The following is a 14,234-nucleotide window of genomic DNA, read 5'->3' on the forward strand; positions in this document are numbered from 1 at the left end:
CAACGCAGAAGCTCAGTTTGTGTTGATTCTTATTTATGCACTTTTTAAAATCACCTTCACTCTGCTGTCACGGTCAACAATGCCGTTTCGTGAGATCTTGCACGACTAGATCAATAGCTGGAGCCGTTAAGCAGCTGCTTATAAGCTCATGATGTAACGTTAGTGTTGTGCTAATAGGACGTGGCTGGATGGGTTGTTTGTGTATAATAAAACTCAGCTGGCTTCAAATACAGGGCATAGACAATGATATGTTATGCGAAGAAGGATATACTAAACCTTTCGCATCAAATTTGTGTACATTAAAGACAAACGAAATGTTGTCAGGTTTATAGTCTTATAGTCCCAGTCCATGTTTGGATCAGCCTCCTTCACTGAATTGCATGTTCAGGGAGATTGTTATTCATAACTAGCTATTACATTTACATAACTGTGACTTATTCAACGATGTGGTATCGTATATATTCAAAGCAGCAGGCGTGTCTCGTTGAGGTGAAGGGCTGGGTTCTGTTTTGCCTGACGTCACCCTGCTGTAGACACACACACACACACACACACTGATGTGCTTTACCTCAGAGCTGTCTCTTATTAGTGATCCCACTGTACACTGTGCCTATTCATACTTCGACCTTTGCTTAATGCATAAGTTGTTTCACAGTTGCCAAAAAATGAAATAAGTTCAAATGAGAACACATGCATTTCTATGCTTCGATTATTTTGAACTCTTTAGCAAATGAAATACAGAAGACTTTTTTTTAATTTTAAATTTAGATTGGCCAAATTGATTTAATCTATATGAATTTTACAAATAATAATAATTTCACACATAAAACTTGACTAGAGAATAAATAAATAGAGAATAAAAATAATCACTTTTCCCCCAAGATCTTCGAGAGAAACAACCGTCATAATTCTATTTTTACTATATTATTATTTTTCAAAATTATATTTTCCTTATTAAATTGTGATAATGTGCTTACAAGAATATATGAAGAGTTTCTTTGCAAAAACAGATAACTGTTTTTTTGTTTTGTTTTGTTATCCTGTTTTTATTGTGTTAGTTAGCCATATGTTTTTTTCAGTTATTTTGCACCCAAATCAAAATAACCCAACTGCAGTTTAATTGAGATTAACTGGAATGCACAATGAAAAAACATGATTTTTTAAATCAGTTATCTGTTTTTGCAAATGAACTCTTCATATGTCATGAAGAATTTTTAAAATGGTCGCAAATTGTATTAAAAAGGCAAAACTGAGTGACTACATTTTTTCCCATTCAAATTTCTGGGAAGCAAGGAAAGTGGTTTTTCTTGAGGTTTGGTAGTCATTTACAAGCAGCAGTTACTAAAAAACTGCAAGCTCCTACTCTTATATTATATTTAACTTCTTTGCAAATTAGTAGATTTTGATTTCTTATTTGATTTAATAATAAATCTAAATACTCATTAAAAATATCATTTTTAAAATTGTGTTTTAGGTTTGCCTAATTGCGTTTAATGTTTATTAAATTGACCTAAAATGGCTCAAAATTGAATTGACATACAAGTCGAGCCAAGACTAATAAGCATAGAATGACTAGAGGTCAGCAAAAATAATCCAATAATTTTTTTTTAAGATCTTTGAGATTAAGATAAATCTAAAATAATGCTGTATGCTATGTTGTTACTGACTTCTCTATGCAAAAGTTATATAATTGAACAAAAAAAATGTGTTTAGAAGAATGTATGTGATGAAGATCCTTAAAATGCATATTTCAGTTTGTATTAGTTTGCAAAATCGAAAATAAATTAACCACATTTTTTCCCTCATTCCAATCTCTGGAAGTAGGAATTTGAAAATGATTTTCCTTGAGGTCTAATAATCCTTTTACCAGTGGTTTCACAGTGTACACTTACTCCATGCACTCATGATGTCACCAGCGTTGATAGCATGCAAAGTGCACTAAACCATTGAACGCCCCTCCCAACCTTCAGGCTCTTCATCACAAGCAGCCTCTGTGCTTTCACTTTTCACTGCATATAATCAGCTTCTGTTGTTGCATTTTTTTTACTGCTGTACACAAACTCTAGCACTTCAGCACCATTCCTACATAACGTTCTACATAATAGCAGATTCAGATGGCTCTCTTGATGAAAATAGAACTATGATCTCCTGCTGCAGGAGCGCTTTCCTTGTGTGGGGTTGCCACTAGGATTCGGGGTATTTGCAGTTTCTCATGTTAGACAAACAGTGTCATTTTACAGCATGTAATCAAATTTAAACTAGTGAGAAAAAGACCAACTTGTGCTTCATTGCAAAGGTGTTAACATGGCAGCATGGAGTCCCTTTAAGATATTACTGCTCTTAAAATCCATCCTTATAAAAAATGCATGTTAAAACCACACATTACTGGGATGACTAGGCCTATATGTGCTGACCGATTAAGATATCTGTGATGTATGACCTCTGGACTTTATACCAGTACATTGAACTGGTACTAACTACTTGACAAACAAAATTGAACATGCCAAATATGTTAGTAGTAGTATCAGCCTCAGACACCCTCAATCAATTCACTGGCTGTCTGATTCATATCGCACACTAAACTTAAAATTAACAGATTGAAAGTGATTGAGTACACTATTTCTGTCTATCGAATTGCAAAGTCCACCAGAGAACAAAGTTGTCTTTATGAGGTGCTGGATTGACGCACTGCATGTTTTTTGGACAGCTGCTGCTGTTCAGTTTTTCTAGGCATAAATCCATCTCTGAACAACAGCATATAAAACCAGAAATGAACTGTGCTTAGTCAGTTTCCATGTGTTAGAAAATCTCCTCCTTTTTAAGTGGACAGTTCTTGGCCAGAATAACATGCAGTTTTGGAGCAGACTTTATGCCCTTTATATATTATTATCTAAATAGACGTTTGTATTAATTCAGGGTTTCTATGGGTCTTAATAAGGTATTAAATTTGAGCAGAAAGTCACTGCATTAAATGTTGCATGCACTGCAAAAAAAAAAAAAAAGTCCTCAGTGTTGTGGTTTTTTTTCTTAAAGATATTTTTAAAAATGCTTTTATTTAAAAAAAAAAAAAAACAAACATTTATTTGAGATGCAAATGTGAAGTCTTATTATTTTTTTTTTAAGTATATTTTTCTCACCCTATGGGCAGATATTTGTTCTTGTTTTAATCATAAACGCACTTCATTTTGATCAGTTTCTCAGGAAATAAGGCCTAGTTTACATAGCAGGTCTTGATGCCCAATTCTGATTTATTGCCTATATCCAATTTATTTGACCGTCCGTTTACACATTCTTTCAATTGTGACCCTCATCCGATTCATGCGTTTACTCTTGCCATACCATCTGAAACATAATGCATGCATAAGGAATATGACGTCATTAAACCGCGGAGAAGTACCAAATTGTCGCAGTTTTAATGATGTACAGAACGCAATGCCTCAGACAATCTGATCTGCCTGTTTACATGACAGTTTCATTGGCACATATCTGATTTATTTCCACATTTGAATGAGGCCTGAAATAGGGCTGTGCGATTTGGGGAAAAATATCTAATTGCGAGATTTTTTATTTTTTTTGGCAGATATTGTGATTTGCGATTTTTAAATTTGCAAAGTCAAGCTTCAGCTCAATATTGTCAATAATGTGCAGCACAGTATACGTATCATTAACCAATAGAACAATAGAAACCATCACAGAAATTCTTATAGTTTCCATAAAAACCAAAATTATGGAATTACTGTTGTTCTGTTGGTTGCCATCTGCTAGATTACATCCCACCAATAGAATGCATCAAATACCAGTAGACACCATAATAGTTTACATTAAAACCAATACAATTCCCATTATAACCCTTACATCCATTACATTTTCTATTGTGTTTTGGGAGGTGCTCTGCTGTTTTTTTTTGTGCAGGGAAGATTATAATGGTATTACTACGTTTACAGAATTACTGAATTTCACAGGGAAGATTTGGATATTTTTTTTATAAATAAAGAACTGTATTTCTTTAGTCAATTATTAAAGTATTACACGTTACACGGGCTGATTTATTAATTTTTAAGTATTTGGGATTTTAAGAACAAGTGGGAAATGTGCTGAATGTTCTGTTTCATTCCTCTTGACTGCCAGTGGTGGAGCTAAGCACTAGTGGATAATCGCTGCGCCAGCTAGATAGGTAGAGAAAAAATTACAACAAAGTCACGTCATGACGTCGCCCGAGATGTGAGGATATAAACCACAGGAGCTCGATGCCCAGCCTCTTTCGCTTTCTCGCTTATGATAGGTCGTTGGTTTAGCGTTGTCCCGTGCAGCTTACCTGATTCGCCCTCCCAAGCTGTGACAGCGTGCTCTGCACTATATGAATGGTTTTTGGATTGCCGTCTTCATTACACGAGTACACATTTTTGCATTTAATAATTGTGTCGGCGAAACCCTGTGCTTCACGGTACTATCCCGTAGCTGGTTTCGACCGCACATAGGTAGCGTTCCCCGCTGACCTATTTATCACTGTTTTCGCCGCTTACTGTCGTGAAAGCTCTCTTATGCCCTGCGGTGCTATCCGAAGGCAGCTTTGATAATCCATGTGTGATAATCTCATTTATAAATCTTTCGGTTCTATCCAAAGATATTATCAACGCCTGTTTTCTTTTGTGCGTGTTATTGCAGGTGCTATCGAGGGACGTGTTTGATGGAGTCATGGATCACAGCTCTCATTTCTCCTTTTCTTCACCGAGTTGTAAACTGTGCTCGAACACACTTCTTCCCGATGACGGACACGATCTCTGCCTGTCATGTTTAGGGATTCCGCATCTGAAAGAAGCGTTGACTGATCCGTGTTTGTATTGTGCCATGCTGCCACTCTCAGAAAGACAGCTGCGTCTTGCAGAGCTAGATCCTAACTCGTCTGCTAGCCTCGCACAACCGTGTATAGTGCCACGACATGCTCAAAAACGTTGCACATCAGCGGCTGCTGGTGTTCCGCCGACCAAGAAGAAATCTTTACCGAAGACAGAAAATTTGCTATCGAAGACTGTTGCTTCTCTTTCTTCAGAGATGGAGAAAGAGAAGCAGTCGTTACAACCTCCGGTACCAACCGCGCCTACTAAAACTGCTTCAGTGAACGTGAGTGATTTCCCGCCTCCAGATATTATCGATTTAGACGCTCTCTCCATGAGTGCATCTCATTCACATTTCCTTGATGAAGAGTTGGTGGATTCTGCCATGCAACCTGGCCCCCCACAGGAGGCTCTCTCCAGCCTGTCTGCTGCTGGTGGTTCAAGCGGTGGGTCTGTACATTCATCTAAAGCAGGCCAGTCTTCTCCTGATGACATTCTCTCAATTCTGCAGATGGCAACGGCTCGTTTAGGTCTTGATAGATCTGTTCAGCCTGCTCAATCTAATGTGTTCTTCAGACAAAATGCTGATACTACGTTTACCATGCCACAATGTAAGGATTTTGGCTGAGGCTGATTCTATTGAGGTGGGTCGGGCACCTGAAATTGAACAGCCGGTAGCAGCCTTGGTGGTATCACCAGACGAAGCGCTTGGAGGCAATGTGTGTTGCCCAAGTGCGCAAAGTGGTCGTACTAACACATTACTGAAAAAAGCATATGAGTCCGTAGCCTACATAACCCGAGCAGAGAATACTATTTGCCAACTACTGCTTGCCTGTAACGCCACATTGGAGTCAGCAAATGTTGACCCCTCTGTGCCTCAGTTTTTACAGACTGCCCTATTGACTATGGGTCATGCGACGCGTGAACTTGGGACACTGTCGGCGACCCTTTTAACAGCAAGACACCAGGAATGGCTTGCTCAGGCAAGATTGTCTGAAGATTGTCAGAACACATTGAGAGAACTACCAATTGTACCGGGACATCTCTTTGGCCCAAACATTTCTGAACTATTGGAAAAGAGAATGAAGTTATCAGAGGCCACACGACAGTGAACTCAGGCCCCACGGGCTCCCTCTTTTAGGATGCCATTGACACCGGCTCACCCACGCTACTCAAGCTCGGAGCAGTTGCGTCACCACAGCGGTCCGCAACTTCAAACGCCACAGCGACATAGAGTGGCTGAAGAGACTCAGTCTCGCCGCCCTTTCCCCCGCCACCATCAAGGAGGGCCACGTCAGCCCCCCCCCCCCCCCCCCCCCCACCACCACCACAGTTCCAAAGGGCAGAAACCCGAAACCCGAACCCCTGAAGTTCCTGGGCTGGCAGTCGGCCGTTTCACTGCAGAACACCTACATTGCTGGGAAAATTCAACATCCGACCCCTGGATTTTGACGACTCTTAACAAGGGATACAGTCTGCAGTTCCGACGCCGGCCTCCAAGGTTTTCAGGAATTCTTCCGACAGTCATCAAAGATTCAACCAGATTAATGGCCCTTTCCATGGAAATGCGTTCGCTGTTGTTGAAAGGAGCCATAGAGAAAGTTCCCCTTCTCAAACAAAGAGATGGTTTTTACTCCACTTCCGCATTCCAAAAAAGGATGGCGGTTTACGCCCAGTTTTGGATCTGCGACACCTCAATGTGTTCCTGAAGCGTCTTCCCTTTCGGATGTTGCGCACAGTCGGCATTCTTCGATCTGTGATGAAAAGAGACTGGTTTGTGAGTGTAGACTTAAGGGATGCTTCCATGTTCCCATTGCTCTCCACCACAGGATCCTAAGATTCAGCTTTCAGGGTCAGGTCTATCAATTCAGAGTCCTGCCATTCAGACTAAAGCCAGGTTCACACTGCGATTTTTAATAATCTTTTGCGATTGCTGCTTGTCACACTCTACGAACATGATCCCCATGTCAGACTGTAGGATCTCAGTTGTCTTAATGTCAGACTGTACGACAGTCCAGACGCGATAAAAACGGACGTACTCAAGAAGACTTGTCCGGAGTTTTACGTCATCAATACGTGACCCGCGTTCTCTCGCTATAATGGTAGCTAGCAAACAACAGCAACGTGTAGCGTTAGTTTTATTAATTACATGCCTTGATGTAAAAAAAAAAACAAAAAAAAAACAAAAAAGACGACGTGTGTGGAGCAAGTCATGGCTGGGCAAAGGACTTTATGGACTTCCAGTTCTACAGAGCGAACTTGAGGTAATTTTGTTATTCGAGTTTAAACATCCTGCCCCTTAATAAATAAACTTTAAGTAAACTTTACGTTGTACATACATTGTTTTTTACAAATAATGAATGGTTTGAAGTTGTCACGCTAATTGCGTCATCAAGTTCAGTGCTCCTATTGGTTCTTGGTTTGACGGTCGTCGTAGGAGATGTCACACTGCAGGAAACTTGAGGAAAGTGTCTGAAATCTTCTGACACTGCCAGAATTTAATCGGAGGAAAAAATTGATCGCAACGGCCATTAATCGGCTGTCGGTGAACATGTCAAACCAGCGATCTAGACAACCGATTTTAGCCTAGGATTATAGGAATCTTTTAGGATGTTAGGATTTTCAAAATTTGTCTCAGACGAACAAATCGTGGCCAAAATCGCACAGTGTGAGCCGGGCTTAACTCTGGCTCCTCGTGTTTTTACGAGATGCCTGAGTGCAGCCCTGTCTCCTTTTTGGTCCAAGGGCATGAGGATTCTGCCCTATTTAGACGATTGGCTTCTCTGCGCCCTAACAAGAGTGCATGCTCTACGCGGCACCAAGATTGTTCTGGAGCACATACAGAAGCTGGGACCAACACAAAAAGTCATCTGGTTCCAGAGCAGACCATAACCTTCATAGGAATAATGCTCAATTCTGTCACAATGTCTGCTACACTGTCTCACACTCGGACAGACAGTATTTTTCAGTTACTGACTCGTTTCCGCATGGGAGCAAGGATACATTGTGGTGTCCTTCTACAACTAATGGGGATGTTGGCTGCTGCCACATCTGTGATTCCCTTAGGGCAAAAACCTAGGGCTAAACTCAATGAGACATCATTATCACATGATGTCTCGAAACCCTGGAAACGGGTAACGTTTCTGAGGGCTGGAGTGCCACTAGAGGTGGTGCCTTCTCGTCGAGAAGTGATCACAACTGATGCTTCGCTAACAGGATGGGGGGGGCAACATGGAACCAGAGAGGGATTTGTGGCCACTGGTCAGCAAAGGAGGCCTTAGAACATATCAACGTTGTAGAACTGAAGGCAGTGTATCTAGCACTACAGCGCTTCCTACCACATCTGTTACGCCGCTATGTGCTTGTCCGGTCTGACAACACGTCGACAATCTTTCATTTGAATCACCAGGGGAGCACCAGGTCTCTTGCTTCTTTACAGCTAACTCGTTAGATCCTCAGATGGTCTCAGGGCCGACTGGCTTCATTAAAGGCAATGTATCTCCCAGGATTGGACAATCGAGTGGCAGATGCTCTGTCCAGAGATCTACTGCTTCCGGGCGAATGGAGGCTTCACCCGGATGTGGTGCAGCTGATTTGGCAACAGTTCGGCAGGGCAGAGGTCGATATATTTGCCTCGGAGCTAACCACGCATTGCCGCTGGTGGTATCTGATGGTATATGGCATCATCACGAAGACAAACTATGGGTGTTTCTCAAATGGAAGACCGCATCCTACGAAGGCTGCATATCTTTGCTGCCACGTCATCAAATGTCGCTGAAGGCCATCTCAATCGGAAGGATCCTTGGAAGACAGCCTTCGTTTCACATCCTTCATTCAGCTGAAATTGAAGGATGCATGGGATGTATCCTCCACGACCTTCAATCACCCACAATCCTTTGTACTCATTCCATTTCATGAAAATAAACTGACGCAAAACGAGTCAGTACTGAGCTTGTCTCAATTTATGAAATCTAAGACAAAAATAATGTTTTTGGACATGAAAGGATAGATGTTATATTTTGTTTTGGTGTAAATTACATACTAAATGCTAAATGACAATAACTTAAGCCACAGGGAGATTATAGATGGCTGTGATTCATTGTATTGTATTAATAGACAGCCAAATAATATAAAGATATGTAATACAAAGTATTTTTATTAGTGTTTCCGTGCCGTGACGGTGAGGGCGGGAACATATGTGACGTAGCCACGCGCACTTACTAGACCGTCTTATTCTAGCGTTTATATGCCGATGAGGACTCTAGCTTACAAGACACTGAAGGACTGAACTAGGAAGGGCGCAGCCTTGGTAGGATCCAGCCTTCCGTTTGAGAAGCACCCTATATGTTTATATGTGAAATTCTCAAGGGGACGTCGGGTGGCGTCGCGTTGTGACATAATAACGCATGCCATTAATTGATCTATGTACTATAAAATGTAAAACGGGAACATGAAAGGATTATTCTGAAAGCAACTCATGCAAACACCTTAATCATAATATTGTCTTATTCAGAATAAGGTAAACAATTAGATTACTGATGTCCATGTAAACATAGTCAGTGTCGCAAAGATGATGATCCTGACGCCATCTCCTCATTGTTTTAGGTTTAACGTTTAAACATTGTTGTATGCTTGAACTGTTTTAGTATATCTATAGATTTTATTTTAGGCAAGTCCTGATGATTTGATAAGGCTAAATTGATCAAACATGGCTATGATCAGCCTGCCCGTCTACTGCTGGCCGCTTGGTCGTTACTTTAAGAAAGAAAAAAACGTATTTAATGAACAAAAAAATATTCTCCAAACGTTTTTCTAAATTAACTTAATAAATAACGAAACGAAATATAATCACTTTGCCATTACATACAAAACTGAACTATTTTAATAGCTGAAACAGTGTAATCTGATTTGGGAGAAGGGGGAAAAAAGACGGGCTCGGGACGGACTCGGGCTGGTAATTGTGTCAAGCTGTCGGACATTAAGCCAGGCTAGGGCCTGAGCATCTCGGGCCAGGGCCTAAATTTGAGGCAAATCTGGATTGCATGAAGATGGTATGGACTGTCAAAGAGAACTGAGGTAAAATAGTTTTTATTCTCTGCGTCGCGGTAGTCCCTCATCATAAATGCAGGAGTATTGTTGCTGTAGCTCCACGAACATTTCCTCCATTGTAAAATTACACCTAGCAAGAGTTTCGGTTCGTTTGAAAGCTTGTAAAAAAAGGCACTTCTGTCCTCCTATTGGCCAGTGTCACAGATGTGATGGAACTTGTCGTGTACGACGGAAAAATAAATAAATTGTGAATCGTCCTTGAGGTCATGAAGCATCGCAGATGTATCGTTCACTATGACACACTACACGAGATGAAACAATTGAATCGTGCTTCCCGATGCCCATTGTCGTTTACGAATCCCCACGACACCCTATGTCAAGTAGATTGTGGCAAAATCAGGGAAAAAAACGTGTAGTCTGAACGGGGCTTAATATCGCGTCCACATCGCAGGCTTTGCGATTAGCAAATCGCAACAACTCAAATCGTGATTGCTATTCGATTTCGATTAATCGCACAGCCCTAGCCTGAAACGGATCTCGAAATATCTAAATGCATGCTTTTTCCCCCTGTTTACATGGTCATAGAATACATCTGATCTGTGTCGCATCTGAGCAGAATTGGGTCACATTTAACTAACAAAACGTTTAAGTGTAAACGTAACATAAGACTCATGTCATTTTACTTCTCAATGTATCTTGATTTAGAGGGGTCATGAACTACCTTTGTTTTTTATTTTGTACTGTTCTCTGAGGTCCACTTATGTTATCTAAATTTTTACATCAAAAAAACATAATTTAGAAGTAATTTTCTGTCCTGTTTTTAACCCCTCTCATCAGAACGCTCTTGTTTGAATAGGCGTAGTAGATTGTAGACGCCCACTGCTGTGATTGGCTAATAGTTTTGTATGTTTGACAACGCACATTCCTCATAGATGGACGCTGCTGTGATTTAGGTTATCAATGCATTAATAACTCAATACATATCAAATGATCTGTAAGAAGAGACAAAGCAATAGAGACCATGAATGAAAACAGTTACTCACACTTGTGTGGTGTGGCATTGTACCGACTATAGTTGGCACAGCATCGTTTTTTAGTTTCAATCTTTTTAAAAAAACCCGCGTTGAACTGTGCCTTGTTTGTTAACAAATCCACGGTAAAATGAAGTGAACGAAGGACCAAGTTCATACTGATGTGGTCTGGAACTTCATTCAAAATAAATTTCATCCACTCTTTCCTAACGTTGGGATCAGAAGGAAGGCAACGCAAACATTGTTTTTGCACAGCTTGGCACTTTAGCACTGTTATCTTCAGAACCATCTTTATCGTTTGGTTTCGGCATAGACTTGCGCGTTTGCCTCTCGTAAACGCTACATGCGCAAATCAGTGGGTGGGGCTAAACAGGCAGTGATGTTGATCATCATAGAGTAGATTGATTACATCATAGAGTAGAACATTCCAAAAGCTGTCATTTTAGCACACTGCCTTCAATATAAGCTGTTTTTGAGTTCTGAAACTTTAAGATCAAGGGAATTTTGATTTCTCAGAATATGAACCCTTTAAGAATCTTTAGATATTTGCAATGGAAAATGAGACAAAAATACAGAGGAAGTACATCACTATTTGTGCTTCATTTAAAATGATTTTCACATTCTTTGTTTTTTGTCAAATGAAGTAAACGGTAACTGTTGGAGATCTGTTGGAAGTGGTATTTTCAGATATAACTCACTGTCTGCTGCTTAAGTGTGTATAGAACATATTGAAACATTATTTCCTTTAATTTATTCCTTACATGTTCTTTACTTGGTCTTAAAAAGGCCTTCAAGATTTAAATTCACCTTCAGAAACCCTGTAATTTGTGATTTATTGATAATCACACTGCAAAACCACTAACATGTGTCATTCTTCTCCAGGGGAAAGAAAGCTTTGAGCAAGAAGAAGCTAAAAAGGCGGCAAAAAGTCAAATCAAAAGTGAAAACAAGAACAAAGGTAAGATTGTGAATCTGACTCTGGATACTGTAGTCTTCATTGCTACTCATTTTCTGCCCCGTTTAAACTGTGAAGCTATATGGCTTAAAAGCCATTATTGGTAGTATCATTTCCATATTCACATACAGTTTTGAAGAAGCATCCTTTCATAGACTTCTGCTGTCTTTATTTCAAAAACTAGGACCTTTCTTATCAATATATCATTTTAACATCAGGTAACAGTGGTTCTTTTGCCAAATGTTGAAGTAGTGGTTTCCATTTATATATCTTCAGTCTGGATTTTCTCTTTGGCCATTTAGGTGCAACTCTAATTCCATTAAGATTTCTTTTAGCAGTTTTGACCGTTATCACAATACAGTACATATCTATACATATTTTCATGCTTGGAAACTGCTTCTAGTCGTCACAGTTGAGAAGACGCCAGTAAACACTCGCACACATGGCGGAGGATGCAGGAATGACGGGGTCACAATTGGCTGTTGCTTGGCGACCCGTGTGTTGCATGTTTCCTTGGTAACGGCTTCCTCCATCTCCTGCTCTGAGCACCTATGGTGTGCTGGCAGCAGGGTTTGTCTCGCTACGTCTGCAGCGTTTACCAGCGCTCAGAAAATAGGCAGAGACTCAAAATGTCTTCTATTGGATATTGTGTATTGTCTTGCCATTCCCCAAAGCATGTGTGGGGGTTAATGCCTGATTGTGTTTGGATATCCTTTCCCAGGCACTCTGTTTTCCCTAGTGGATGTGAGTGCTTCGCAGGCAGGGGTAAGAGAATAATGTGATTGTAGATATGCCGTCGTAATCCTCCAGCCTAAAACCCTGCTGGCTAAGGAAAAAGAGCTCACTTATATTTCTCCTTCTCTGCCACAGCCTCCTTAAAAGGAGCTCCTTGGCTTTGTTTGCTCATAAACAGATGGGTGGAGTTTCTCCAGCAGGGAGGTGCTTGTCTTGAAGACATACTGCTGAAATGTGTCATGTTCAAGCACTTCACATTGCTTTGTCTGATAGATAAGAATGTCTCTTCATAAGTGTGCTGCCCTTCTGGTTTGATTTCTTTGCTTGTCTGTGATATATTACACAATTCCAGACAGCTTTGTGCTTCTTATGACGAAGACTGGCCGATATAGATGAACCATGAAATTTATTTACAGTAGCATTTATGTATATATTTGATATTTGTGCATTTGCTTTCCTTTTCATAGGACTTTTATATTAGTACTGTCAAAATTAGTGTTAACGCAGGCAATGTTTAATGGCGTTAAAGGTATAGTTCACCCCAAAATGAAAATTGTCATTAATTGCTCAACCTCATATCATTCCAAATCTCTAAGGCCTTTATTCATCTTCGGAAACTTCGGGCAGTTTTGCGAAGCTATGATAATTATTTTTGTGCGCAAAGAAGCATGCGTCGTGGTACTCTCGAAAATGGTGGAAGACGGTAACTCGGGGGAGAAGAATTTTTGAATAAAGTCGTTATTTTTGTTTTCTTTGCGCACAAAACGTATTCTTGCAGCTTTGCAAAATTTAAGTTGTGCCATTGATGTCACATGGACAGTTTTACAGATGTCCTTGTTTCTGAGCATTTCAGTTACGTTGCTGTCTTTGGAGGGTCAGAAAGCTCTCGGATTTCATCAAACATATCTTAATTTGTGTTCCGAAGATGAACGAATGTCTTTTGGGTTATTTTGGGGTGAATTATCCCTTTAAAAATATTTAATGCAGGGGTGGGGCTAGGGTTGGCTACCCCACTCACAACTGCTGCTATTGGCCCTTTTTTTTTTTTTTACATGAATTGCGTTTTATACGAAGAATGTCTTTACGACCACATCAAACGGAAGACTTTTCAGATGCTCACTCCTCAGCACCAGGCGCTAGTCAAAGGATCACGGAAACGGTACAGGTGAGGAGGGAGCTTCAGTAGAACATCAGTGAACTGTGGTCAGATGAGATGTTGTCAGGCCATATGTCAGTAAAAATACATTTTACTGCCCTGTCAGCCGTTATACTGTGCTTGTAACTAGGGCTGTTGCAATTTGTTGATTCTATTCGATTTTAAAAAAATCATCAATTTCATTTTGCCCGTGTTGACTAACCGGCAAAATACCAGAAGTGTCACATTTCACAGACGAGAATTTTTAGACTTTTTTTCAAGGCTGCATGACAAATTAAACCCATTTAAAAATCATAATCGTACTATTTCAGTTTTCTACTTAAAATTTAACATTTAATTTAATGTTATACTGTTTCTTTGTAATTTACTAGTAATTGCTTCATAAACTTTAAACACCCATATTTTTTCAGAATAGCAATGTACAGCTTACCTACTTGTTTATTTGTATTTAATTTAGTTAGAAATCAATTTAG

General features: G+C 40.0%; 1 protein-coding gene across 13 annotated transcripts in view; it reads left to right on the forward strand.

Annotated features, from left to right (window-relative positions):
* The window catches only part of LOC306875968 (E3 ubiquitin-protein ligase MYCBP2-like), a 108,966-nt gene that overhangs the window by 1,049 nt on the left and 93,683 nt on the right, over positions 1–14,234 (forward strand). For all 13 annotated transcript variants that reach the window (XM_079426804.1, XM_079426809.1, XM_079426814.1 and 10 more), the window contains exon 2: positions 11,798–11,873. In XM_079426804.1, coding sequence (XP_079282930.1) covers positions 11,798–11,873 — 76 coding nt within the window. The remainder of the gene's footprint in view (positions 1–11,797; positions 11,874–14,234) is intronic.

This window comes from Barbus barbus (genome assembly GCF_936440315.1).
Source record: "Barbus barbus genome assembly, chromosome: 10".
NCBI classification, from domain to species: Eukaryota; Metazoa; Chordata; class Actinopteri; order Cypriniformes; family Cyprinidae; genus Barbus; species Barbus barbus.